This window comes from Drosophila elegans, unplaced genomic scaffold, assembly GCF_018152505.1.
Source record: "Drosophila elegans isolate 14027-0461.03 unplaced genomic scaffold, ASM1815250v1 contig_732, whole genome shotgun sequence".
Lineage (NCBI taxonomy): Eukaryota > Metazoa > Arthropoda > Insecta > Diptera > Drosophilidae > Drosophila > Drosophila elegans.
Genome location: NW_024546088.1, coordinates 67,600 through 80,815, shown reverse-complemented (window position 1 = coordinate 80,815; position 13,216 = coordinate 67,600). Strand labels below are relative to the sequence as shown.

Genomic DNA, 13,216 nt, shown 5'->3' with positions numbered 1-13,216 from the left:
TGTACATTTTAAAGAATATTGGTAGTATACTGCGGTATATTTCTAAAAACTTGTATGTCCAATAAGAATATATATGAAAATACCAGTTTAAAAGCTAATGTTAATTTGTTATAACTTGCTTTTTTAATCAGCATTAAATGGAATAAATTAATAATTTGAATTCGTTTTAGTGATATTTCTTACTAAAAATGTTCTATACCATCGATAATCTCGATAATGGCCACCGCCGATAGCCAAAGCTATCGATAGTGCACACTATCGATGTTTTACCTATCCTACTGCCATTTGTATAGTTTGTTTTGACACAAATGGCTGTCATTTACGAGTTCCTATAAGGATAAATACCAAATACTTTAAATTTGTAATTTCTGAGTCCTTAAATTTCTCTTATCGAAGAATCGAGAATTCAGCTCCTTTAAATCCTTAATGTTTCAGATCCTGAACATTGAAGTTTATTTATATTGCTTCGTTGATATTATTTTCTCAGCGGCTTTTTGTCCTTGTAGCCAAGAAAAACAAAACTCAATGCCAACAACAGAGATGGAAAAGGAGTCTGAACAGCCGGGAAAAATGAGAAGAGAGAAAAAAAAACGGCAGAAGCTCGGGGGTGGCGACAGCCTGACGCTTTTATTATTCAATAAAAAGGTGCTTACGTTTGTGTTTAGTGTCATTAACAAGTCAATGGCAACACACGATGAGCAGAAACTTCCACCTCGCTGGCTTTGAGCTGTACCGCCCTCCCTCATGCCCCTCCCCACATCCCCCAATTCGCTCATTCAGCCGCAGTTATGCCATAAAGATGAATATGCGTATGTGTGTGGGCTGTCCTTAATGTTTCCCAGTTCGCGAGTTGACGGAAATGCGTCTTGGCATTAAATAGATGCAGCCTAAAAGCCTGCCATCGTTTTTTTCCACCATTTGCCATTTAAATCTGCTGCCGCCTGTCTCCTTTAATTCCCGTATTCTTTTTTTTTTTGTTCCTTTTTGCAGCAATTAACAAAATAATACTTGACTGGCTGTTGCTGCTGTCACTTTGTGGATAAAATTGCTTTCCCCTCGCTCTGTGTCTGTGTCTGTGTATCAGTATCTCTCTGTGTGCACTTGTTTGCGTTGCCCTTTAATTAAAATGCATGCGAAAGTTCAGGGAATTCGCATTGCTGCAATGCTTTTAAGTCAGCCTCCATTCCGCATCACTTTGCCGGATCGAAGTTCAAACAAGAGCGGAAACAATGATGACGAAGCCCGGGGCGAAAACCAAAATGGTATCTTAAACTTGGCCCGTATCAAAGAGCCGGCATCAAACTTGATTTTCCACCTTCGTTGTGGTTTAATTAAATTGAAAATACAATTAACTGCCACGACGACTTCACTGCCACTTGTCAAGTGAGGGGAAAATTAATTTTGTCGGGGCGACATTCATCCAGGGAAACTACTCCAGCAGATGCTGTTTTCATGGTTGTTGCTTTTGCTGCTGGCTCGGCAAAATTGTTGCCTCGTTGCAACATGGCGTATGAGTAATGGACGCATTAGCCACCCACTCCTTGCGATCGTAAAACGTGCGCCCAAAATGAAGCGCCAAAATGTGTCGCAAATGTTCCCATGCCACTTCCCTGGCTTTGATTACCTTGCTCTGCATAATTTAGCAATTTGTTTATTTGCACAATTGTCACATTGACGCATAAAAAACGCTAATTAAATTAATAACGACACTTTCCCGGCGAATGAATAAATGACACCAACATAATCGGCAGCAATGAAATTAAATGTGTGAATTTTGCATAATTAGCTGGGCCAGCAAAAAAGATGCTATTGATAGCCGTGATTGTAATTCAATCGCTTATTCTCTTGTTTTAAACCCATTTTAGGCACACCCTACTGGATGGCTCCCGAAGTGGCAGCCGTGGAGCGAAAAGGTGGCTATAATCAACTTTGTGATATTTGGGCCTGTGGTATAACCGCAATCGGTAAGTAGCTAAATAACTGAATTAATTTCCTATACCTATATTTCATTCTTATTACGTTGTTTTCATTTCTATAAGGAATAATGGAAATTTGTTTTTAAATTTTTTTTCTAGCTTTAAATACTGAAATACTGCAATTTAAATTATTTAAAATGTAAAACTTCACATTTAATGGTGCACAAAAAGTATTCTGTAATAAAAAACATCTATCTATCTTGTGGAATGCACATTTATTAACTTTTTTTACTTTGACAGACTTTTAAGTGATTATATAAAAAAAGGTATTAATATACTTCTTTATTTAATAAATTTAGTTAATATCAAACTTTTTTTTACAAAATGTCAAGTAAATTATTGATTTCAATGCATTAAATATAGGCGGGGGTAGGGATAGTGCTCTTAAAACCGAGCTGCTCTTTAGGGTATTTTTTGATCAATTCCAGTATTATGTAAAATTTTTCAAGAAAGTGACAAATGCTTATTTGATGTAAAGGCATATCATTAATCCTTTAAATAAGGGCAATAATTCAAAGAAGAGATGAACGAAAGATTTTTTTAATTTATCGTATCTATCTACTAAATAAACCGCATCAAATTCGGTGTGCATAAAGGGATTAGATGACACTCAAACAAGTTTTTTGAACATTATCGTCTGTACCGCATAGTTTGTTAATGTAAAATAATAAAAAAATTTTAAATGTCTAAAAAGGCTTCGAGTGCGTTTCTTGCAACACCTAGTAAAGAAGTACTTTTGAACATATGGGTTCAGTAGATTTTGGCAGTCGTGTGCCCAGGACTCCTCACCTTCTCTTAAATTCCCTACGGTTTCAAATTTAGGTTCAAAATATTCGGGTTTGGTTGTAAATTCAAAACTTTTTTTTGACTACCAATTCATATAAATAATAGCTTTGAAAATATTTGAATTTAGTAGTAAACTCCAAACGTTTTTTGTCACTACCAAAACAGAGCTCGCCGAGCTGCAGCCACCGATGTTCGATCTGCACCCGATGCGGGCCCTCTTCCTGATGTCGAAGAGCGGCTTCAAGCCGCCCACCCTGAACAACAAGGACAAGTGGAGCCCCACGTTCCACAACTTCATCAAGACGGCGCTGACGAAGAACCCGAAGAAGCGACCCACCGCCGAGCGCCTGCTGCAGCATCCCTTCGTCCAGTGCGAGATGTCCTTGCGGGTGGCCAAGGAGCTGCTGCAGAAGTACCAGAGTCCCAACCCGCAGTTCTACTACTATCTGGATGGCGATGAGGAGGTGTGTGTTAGTGTTAGTTTTAGTGTTAGTGGTCGGCTCCTGGGGCGAAATGGTGCCAGATAAGTCTGGGGATGGCAGCAGCCACTTGGCACCTCTAACGTAATTTATTTACGCTTTCAGAGAAAAGCGGAAGAACTTAAAAGAAAGTTTTTCTCAAGCTAAAGCTCTCCCCGAACAGTTCAGCTGCGGTCCGTTGCAGGATTGGTCAACGATTTAGTGCGCCATTAGACACTTTAGAAACCCTTATGGCTTAGCCCCTAAATTCGACCTAATTAATTGGCCGCCAAAGTCGGTCGAACTAATGCAGCTGTCTAGACAGCCGGCCCGAGGCTTATTGAACAACATTTGCAAGCCCGAAATCAAATTCAAGTTTAATGATTTTGCCAGCAGGGACAGCCATTTTAAAGACATTTTCATGGCAGAGCGGAGTCTTTGAGGGTCGGTCCGTTCCCGTCAAGTCATAAATCTTCAATTTGTTTGGATGTTTTGCAAACTTTTAGCAGCGGCTGGCAAATAAGTTTCCCTGCTTTCCTTCCTACACTTCGATATTCAAAATTTTACTAAGCTTGGTTTCTTTTCTTTTCTTGCAAAAAATAACGCATCAAGCTTAAAAATCCCAATATGATTTTGATTTATGAGATTTTATCGCAGGCGGAAACTTTGTCGCCGAATGAGTGACAATGGGGAAGTTGTGGCCCTTCTCCAGCTGGGTTTAAAAGTCTCCTTTCTTCGTTTTATTTTTTTTCAGTCTGTGGCCGGTGTGCCGCAGCGCATTGCCAGCAAAATGACGTCACGCACTAATGGCGTCCCAGCACAAAATCACACACTAAAAACAGGTGAGTCGATAGGTAAAATCATTAAAAAATTCTGAAAGAAATTTATTTTAATTGTTATTAAAATTGTCTTGATCACAATTTTTAAGTTTTTAAATTATTAAAAAAATATTAATACTATCAACGCTATAAAAAAAATTCCAATATTGATCAAATAATTATTTATTGATTTAGTTAAAAGAATATCCCATTAACTAATAGACTGTTTGGCACTTTTGTAAAGATTATAGATTTTTCAATTACCCTTAAAAATTGATTTTTAACATTTATAACACCTTTTCTCAAAATAAAATAAATAATTGTGATCATTTTTAAAGCTTTATGCCAGCTAAACCGATTTTAAAAACAAGAAAGAAAGCAAACTTCGGCAAGCCGAAGTTCATATACCCTTGCAGCTATTGCAAGAATTGAAGCTATGATGATTTGCAGCCCAATTATTTGATAGTTATTTTATATATTTTTATTATTTCTAAGGGAGCTATATGATATAGACGTCCGATTTTGATGAAATTTAAACCATAATTCTGAAATATTTAACCATTGCTATATGTCGAAGAACTAAACAAAAAATTAAAAAACAGAAAAGTTATAATTTTTTTCATTTATTTTTTCGATTGTTCCTATGGGAGCTATATGCTATAGTCGTCCGATTTTGATGAAATTTAAACCGTAAATCGAAAATATTTAACCATTACTAAATGTCGAAGAACTAAACAAAAAATTAAAAAACAGCAAAGTTATAATTTATTTTCATTTATTTTTCCGATTGTTCCTATGGGAGCTATATGCTATAGTCGTCCGATCCGGCTCGTTCCGACTTATATACTACCTGCAATAGAAAGACAACTTTTGGGAAAGTTTCATGCAGATAGCTTTAAAACTGAGAGACTAGTTTGCATATAAACGAACGGACAGACGGACAGACGGACGGACAGACGGACAGACGGACATGGCTAGATCGACTCGCCTAGTGATGCTGATCAAGAATATATATACTTTATAGGGTCGGAGATGTCTCCTTCACTGCGTTGCAAACTTCTGACTGAAATTATAATACCCTCTGCAAGGGTATAATAAAAATGATTGTAAATTAAACATTGTTTTTTGTTGAAACGGGTATTTACTGTTTCTAATCGCACTTTTCTTTTTCGAATTTTGTTTCCAAGGCATGACGACGAACTCCACGTGGAATGAGCGATCTTCTAGTCCCGAGACGTTACCCAGTGACATGTAAGTGCAGTCGAACCCTTCCTAACGTTTTCCTCTGCGGTTTGCCCGGACCTAAGCTACAGTTTTGTCTATGGTTTTCTTTCTTGCGAGACGGGTTAACTCCGCTTCAGTTTTGGTACTTCGGTTTCAGTTCTCACACTATTACACCCAAAACACATTCCACTATGTACATACACTTGTTAACTAAATGCAGCCCATGGATTCACCAGCTTGAAAATTCACCCGGAAGCATTTGGGAATTTTCCCACAGGAATGGGAAGGCGATGGGGTAAAATGCATCAGCCAAGCCATTGGTCAAACCATTAGTTATACAATTCTATAGCCACTTCTTCGTTTTTTTTCTCTTTATACTTGTAGTCCCAGCGCCGAGCGATCTAGACCGAAATTGAGCGGCACCCTGATTATGAACATGTCTTTAAGGTTAGCCAAAAAGGGCTATATTCCAGCTGCTAACCGAACTGCATGGCATGTTGCGCTTTTTATGCTGGCCCAAAACTTAAGGCCGCAGCACGCGCGCTATGTAATTTGCTCGGAACTTTGGGCTTGTGCGAGCGCAGTCAATTTTTTACTTGCACGTTTCCCGGGAGCTGTGTTTACTTTCGCATTTTGCTGCATTTTCATGTGTATTGCTGCTACACACGCTTGCGCTAAGTTGCCGCTACGTGTCTGCCTCGGTAAATTCCGTACCGCTCGCCCGTCCGGAGACTGGTGAATTTTTCATCCACTCCACGGACGAGTGCGAGTCCCAGTCCCAGTTCCAGTACCGACCCTATTCCTAGTTTCATTCTCGGATGTATAATTGCAACCTGGCTTGCATGATTCCCTGGGCGGGCTTCAAACTTGTGGGCTATTTAATTGCCAGCCAGAAGTAATTACGTCAGGGCGAGAGGCCCGCCCAAGTACGCTGCAACATAATAATAATAATAATAAGCAGCCTCAGCTCCCGGATCAGAGTGGCTCGGAAAACAAGAAACTTGCAAGAAACGCGATGAAAAATTGGGGCTACAATGGCAGCAGATAGATGGCAGGACTCGAAACGGGCCGTGAGTGGCGGGTTCTGGGGGGGCGGAAGGATAAGTTTTCAAGAAATCAATTAACGCAGCAGCTAACTAGAGCGAGAGCAAAGAATAGATGGATGGCACATCAAGCATACGCCGCGTGGCACGCAACTTCAGCTTCAAACGGGCGAGTGCAGAGAGAGAAAAATGCTGTTCCAGTTGATTGCTTCAGAATTAATAGACAATTTAGTTAGTATTGTTTACTTTACATTTTATTTTTAAATAATGCATTTAGACGGCATTTATAGGGAAATAGTAGTCATATATTTTTAAAACTCAAACTAACTCATTCCACTAAACTTCTAAACTTCTAATTGATATACAACATTTTATTTCATAAAAGTATTAATTGACTAATTTTTTTATAAAATCTAATCAAGTTGAGTGATAAATTTAACAATGAATCTCAAGTTCTTTTAAAGTTTCAAATAACAAGTGATAAAAACAAATTGAATGAAATTCTTAAATTTATATATAAATTCACAGAGTTGAACATCCATTTGGTTGGTATTTCTCTCTGTGTAGTCGCCGGGTGAGGCGCCATTTGTCATTTTAAATGATTACACATTGTTCTCCGCTGATGGAGGGGAGTGGCACGTTTAATAAGCCCTCCCAGCGATCGGAGGCGGAGAAAGGAGAAAGGAGAAAGGAAGGAGGGAGTCTGGAAGTGCTCGATTTGAGTTATGTGGCAAACACTTTGCGGCACCCGCCACTCGAGTGGCGTCGCAGACAACAAAGCCAAGTCACTGTGTCTATATGCATGCGAGAGCTACTCCTAGGCTCCCTACTTCATCCTTCCCCAATCCCCCATCGATTCTGATGCCCAATTTTATTGATGCCATAAAAACGGCTGCGCCAATTTCTATGTACTGAGCGCTACTTACAAGCGACTTGCTGGCTAAGTGCCACACCCCCGCCCCTGGAGTTCGCCCCCGGCCACGCCCACATCCGCTGCTTTGCGGCGCCCGAAAAGTTTTGAAAAGCTGGCTCGTCTTACGCCTTTCTCCTTGGAGCCACGCTCGACCGTCATGGTTAATTTCATTTAAACCGTCATAAGCAGAAAGTATAACAAGAATTTATTTACTCTTTTTTGCTTGTGCTTTCTTTGTTTTTTTTTTTTTTTTGGCGGCGCAGAACCCAACAAAATGGGGAAAATTATTAATTGCCTAGGCGGGAGGAAGCAGATTAAGATGGGGGGGAAAAAGCGGCAAAGAATGCCACATTTTTTAATATCCCGTTTATGGGCTGCTTTTTAAGTGGAGAAATGGGCTGTGCCAGATGACATTAGGCAAAATTATGAACATGGCAAATTAGCTGATGCGTTTAATTGGGCGTTAGGATTTTCCGCTGCCACAAGCTAGCTTTTCCACTGAATCAGGATTTACCCAAAGTGGCGGCTTTAAAGAGTAATGAATTACGTTTTTACTAGCTGTGAGACTGCAAGTTCGCCGATTTTGGTAAACACACACACACAAAACCCCGTTAACACACTCTGATATTTACAAGTACTTAAGATTCCTAATGCTTTTACGATCTGAAAGTAAATTTAGTTTTATATTTGGGGCTGCCGAATAATTTTTCTAAACTAACTTCGTTACTTTTCCTACTTTTGTATTTTGTTCCCTTTTTTTTCATATTACAAACTTAACACAATGAAATTTTCTGTTTATTTTATTTTCCTTTTTTCCGTATCTTTGTTTTTTGTATTTGATTTTTGTAGGAGCCTCTTACAATATATTGATGAGGAGCTGAAGCTAAGGTAACTACACCAACCAATGTATTCCCTTAGACTCGAGCCTCGGCTCTCGGTGTGACCACTACCTGAATCAACCCCCCCCTCTCACATAGACTAAACTGACCCCCACTAACCCTATCATAATTCATGCATAACACTCATCAACACACCCATTTTTACACAACAAGTTGAAACATCGGTCTGAAAATGAATACAAAGGGATTCGATATTGATCATTATTTTTATTAAGGTACAAACTTAAACTCTAAAATGGCTGAGCTCAAATTAATAATAAGGATCATTGATAAAACTGAATATTAAATTGCACAGTTTTTTCTTTGATCAATTAAGTTAATATACCTGTTGCTAACGAAAAATCTTAACTGATTGTTTAAGAATTTTTTTTTACGCAACTCTGAAAGTCTTAAAGAGTTAAAAACTACTTCTAAGCTTCTAGATTTCTTCTAGATTTAAGATACTTTTGGTAAAATTGATTAATATTTGACGTTTCTTTCTGTGTGTAAGCTTTGATATAGCATTAAGTTCATCTCGTCAAGAAAAGAAAGTTATTGGTGCTTTTTTGCCATCTCCTTATCAAGGATAAGGATCGTTAGTGAAACTGAGTATTGAACATTCATATAGTTGTTGGTTACGAACTTTCGATAGTTTAAAAGTTTGTTAAATAATGTAGAGAAAAAGCAAGCAACTCTTAAATTTAAATATTTAAAAACTAGAAGAGGTCTTAAAAAGAGTATTTTCTAAATCTTCTAGATTTTAATTATATTTCGTAAAGTTGTTCAATACTTGACTTTTCTTTCTGTAAGCAAACTCTTCATTTGACTTTGATTTAGCGTTAAGTTCATCTCGTCAGGGAAAGAAAGTTTTCGTTGCCTTTTTGCCATCTCCTCACAGACTTACACATTTGCAAATGAGTGTGTGCTATATCCTGGCATCCTGGCAGCCGTCAGATAGCAAACCACACCCACACACGCGCAAACCTTCACCACCAGAGCTGCTGCATCATTATCATTATGAACCAGAAGCAGCAGCAGCTCATCTTGTGGCCACCTTGGTTTATTACCGGCCATCTGCCCACTCCGTTGCCAAAAAAAAAAAAAAGCAGCTACATTTTCATTACGTTTTTTTCCGTACTGCGTCCATTTAAACCATATTAAGTTACGGCTGCTGTTTCTCTTCCATCTTATAAGTTAGTTCTTCTTGTCCATCGCGCGTTCTTTGTTTGCCCAACTTCTTCTTTTTAGGGGGGCCTTTGTTTTGTCGGTTATTGTCTGGGCGAGGCTTTGTTCGGTTTTGCCTCTTTTTCCGCCTAAACTTTTGCCTTTGTCTATCGATGGGCGACCATGGCGAGCAAGTGAGAAACCGAGCGAGCAAATAGAGAATAACGAAAGAACGCACGTTGAGCATACGCACCGTGGGACGCCCGAAATGACCCCTTCGATGGCTCAATTATTTGGCCGGACGAAAACCAGAAAAGCAGTTCTCAACTAATTTATACAGTACAATTGGTTTATATTTTGGGCAGAATTTATACATCGATGGGTCGCCATGAAATGCGCTCGATTTGTCCTGCCTTTGGACCCTTTTTCCCGTGTTTATTGTTTATTTATTTGATGTGTGTGCAAATGGCCGTCACATTGCTTTTATTGTTATTATTATTATTGGCCAGGCTCTAGTGCAAACAAGCAATGCCACACGTAGCCGTGGTCCAGTGTTGATTTGTCCATCTCGGGGCCAGAAAACTCCTAAAATATGCAGCATTATTGGCCATCGCAGTGATTGAGGAGCTTTGGCGGGGGAGTCTGAAGGAGCCTAAGCTGTTCTTGCCCTCTGGGCGGATGATTGAACAACACGATGAAAAACAAATTGCAATTAAGCTGGCTGGCATCAACTGAAAATTCAGAAAACTAATTCGGCAAATGGGAATTGGCATTTCTTTGGTCAGCTCTCTTCTCCAGCAGCTGTTGAGATTTTCCAGCAAATTCTGTTTGTTTTTGCTTGATTTCGTCTTGTTTTGTTTGGGCAAATTTGTTGGCATTTTGTTTTTAGAATTAATTTTCCAAGCTTTTTTTCTGTTGGCTTTTTTCTACATTTTTTGCTGCTGTTTTTGTTTATTGTTTCTGTTTTTATTCCCCCGCTCTTTCTGTGTCTGTGCATTCATGTGCGAGGCAATCTTCTATTCAAGAATTTCCCATTTTCATTGGCGTGTGTGTGTGTGTGTGCGCGTATGACTGTGTGACTGTTTAAATGTGTTTTGTGTGTGTGTCTTTGAGCATTTGTATTTTGCATCTCATGCATAATTTATGGCTTCATATTAGTTTATTTATTTATTTACCTGGCGTCCCGCATAAAAAGCAACTACCAGCCAACTAGGACATCAGTAAGTGGGTTTAACCTGGGGTTGGCCAATAATTTCATAAAAAGCATAATCCGCTTAACACCCCCTTTGTCGCCCCCTGCGGTTGCCCGATGGAGTTTATCAATTCGATTGCATGTTCCACAAACACTCACACAATTAAGTGACCTCCACTGCATGCCAGACAGGATGAGCCAGGGGTCCTGAGCTCCTGCCTCCTCCGCCACACGAAACTCGAACTCAGCCACCAACAGCAACAAACAAACAGAACCAGTCACCCAACCAACCAGTCACGCCCCCTCACCCAGCCCTTAAATCGAAAACTATATAGCCATATAGACCTTAGCCTACCGATCGAAGAAGGAAGCTCAACATCTCGGCTCTCTTTTCTCTCTCTCTCTCTCTCTCTCGTTCTCTCTCTCTCTCTCGCCCCTCTTCTCTCGATCTCTTGACTCCCTCCGCTTGTCTGAAACGGTCCGCAGAGCGACCTTGCCACTGATCAGCGACACCAAAGATCCACTCGCCGCCGAGTGCAGCTGCTCCTCCCACAACGGAGGAGCCGCCGGAGTAGGAGTAGGAGTAGGAGGAGGAGGAGGAGGAGGAGCAGGCGGGGCAGCTGCGAACGGCAGCAGCAGCAGCAGCGGCGGCGGCGCTGGCGGAGCAGTCGGCACCACCCATCATCAGCACCACCAACACCACCAGCATCACCACCATCCGAATCATCCGAATCACCTGCATCAGCATCAGCAACATCCATTGCCGCAGCAGCAACAGCAGCAGGCGCAACAGCAGCAGCAGCAGGCGCATCAGCAGCAGCAGCAGCAGCAGGCGGCACAGCAGCAGCCACACCAGCCACATCATCACCACCATCCAATGACCTCGTCCATGTCGAGCGGTTCGGTGACCGCCGCCAATGCCAACTGCATCAGTGCGTCCGCCTCGCTCGCCTCCATGCCGGGCCTCAGTGCCTATTTGGGCATGGGTCCCCATGTGGGTGGCCACATGGGCTTGGGCCTGGGCCTGGGATTGGGCATGGGCCTCGGCCTGTCCAATCTGCGCACCACCAGCATCGATGCCGACGACGACGACGATGACCTGGTGGCTGCCGATGTGGCCATGAACAATGCTGCTGCCGCCGTTCCTGGGAACGGACCTGGTGCCGGCAATGGCTCCGGCTCCGGTTCCGGTTCAGGGTCCGGTTGCTCCGCCTCTGCGGCGCACTATCTGCGGTACAGCAGCAACTACCGCTCGGCCGCCGCGGCTCAGGCATCGCAGGCGGCCCATCCGAACGCCAATGCGAACTCAAACTTAAACTCGAACAATGGCCATGGCCACGCGCCGATCTCATCCAGCATCTCGTCCTCTGCGTCATCAGCTTCGTTTTATAATCGCCTCCTACTCCTCGATAATTCCAGCGGCGATGCAGTCGTCGGCGGCAACGGAGGCGGCAGCAGCAGCAACCACAGCAGCAGCGGCGGAGTAGCAGGTGGTAGCACCAATGGCCTCTTGGATAAGCACGATTCGGAGGTCACTCCCCAGGCTGGCCAGCAGTCCGTCGGCGATGGCTTCGCGCATTCCCACAGCCCGGCGGCGAACTCGGTATTCGGCGCGACAGGATCGAAGGAGAACGATGGACCGTCGTCGAGCAACTCCTCGCATCTCTACCAGAATCTGCTGAGGAGCAGCTCGGGAGAGGCGCCAGCGGGTTCTAATGCGGCGGGCAACAACTGTGATTACCGGCACGAGAGCAACCAGGTGAGAAAATTGAGATTGGGAAACTATAACCCATTTTTTAAGGCGTACAAAAGTATGCAATACAAAAATAAAGTCAAGCATCTAGAAATAGAAAGATAATTTAAAACATTTTGTAGCATACTTTTAAACACCTCTATAATTACTAATCTTACTAATCTTTATTAAATCCCAGAATGGTCTGGAAGACTCGCCTCGACGCCATAGCTCCATGGATCAGCTTATTGGGTTGATCAACGACATGGGCAAATCTTCGAGGACGCGCAGCCTCAGCGATGGCGGCACTCAGGATGACGACGAAGGTGGGTGCATGTAAAATACCCCAAGTAAACTCAACCAGCTTATATTCTTCTTATGGTATTACAGCGGAGAAGGAGGCGCAACCGGACCTGCTGAACAACACCCCACCGGTGCCACCAAAGCGCTCCCACAAGCGCCGCCACACGCCCCCTCGTCCTATTTCCAATGGACTGCCGCCCACTCCCAAGGTGCACATGGGCGCCTGCTTCTCGAAGATCTTCAACGGCTGCCCCTTGCGGGTGCACTGCACCGCCTCGTGGATCCACCCGGAGACGCGGGACCAGCACCTCCTGATCGGGGCCGAGGAGGGCATCTACAACCTCAACATGAACGAACTGCACGACGCGGCCATCGATCAGGTGTTCCCGCGCCGCACCACCTGGCTGTATGTCATCAAGGATGTGCTCATGAGTCTGTCAGGTGGGTACCAACTTTTAATCTTCATCTTAAAAAAAAAAATAAAACGGTTTAGTCGAGTTCCCCGACTATTAGATACCCGTATCTCAGCTAACAAATTTCAAACTAAATATTCCTCAACAAAACTAAAGGAGTAAAGGTGGCGCCATCTGTCTAACTGAATAGCAGAGCGTCGGCAGAGAACCTAATTACTTCAAAAATAAAAGCTCGATTTTAAATAAACTCACGCTGCGTAAGAAATACTATAATATGCATTTCAAAGTCCCAAAAACCTAGCTTTTATAGTTTCCG

General features: G+C 42.3%; 1 protein-coding gene across 10 annotated transcripts in view; it reads left to right on the top strand.

The window, feature by feature from the left end:
* Window positions 1-13,216, top strand: part of LOC108137052 (mitogen-activated protein kinase kinase kinase kinase 5) — a 56,528-nt gene that overhangs the window by 40,038 nt on the left and 3,274 nt on the right. For 5 of the 10 annotated variants that reach the window (XM_017258545.2, XM_017258542.2, XM_017258544.2 and 2 more), the window contains exons 4-12: window positions 1,866-1,964; window positions 2,928-3,226; window positions 3,975-4,062; window positions 5,226-5,289; window positions 5,647-5,709; window positions 8,068-8,106; window positions 10,939-12,211; window positions 12,384-12,510; window positions 12,575-12,928. In XM_017258545.2, the coding sequence (XP_017114034.1) occupies window positions 1,866-1,964; window positions 2,928-3,226; window positions 3,975-4,062; window positions 5,226-5,289; window positions 5,647-5,709; window positions 8,068-8,106; window positions 10,939-12,211; window positions 12,384-12,510; window positions 12,575-12,928 (2,406 nt within the window). The remainder of the gene's footprint in view (window positions 1-1,865; window positions 1,965-2,927; window positions 3,227-3,974; window positions 4,063-5,225; window positions 5,290-5,646; window positions 5,710-8,067; window positions 8,107-10,938; window positions 12,212-12,383; window positions 12,511-12,574; window positions 12,929-13,216) is intronic. The other 5 variants (XM_017258550.2, XM_017258546.2, XM_017258551.2 and 2 more) reach the window with 5 other exon arrangements.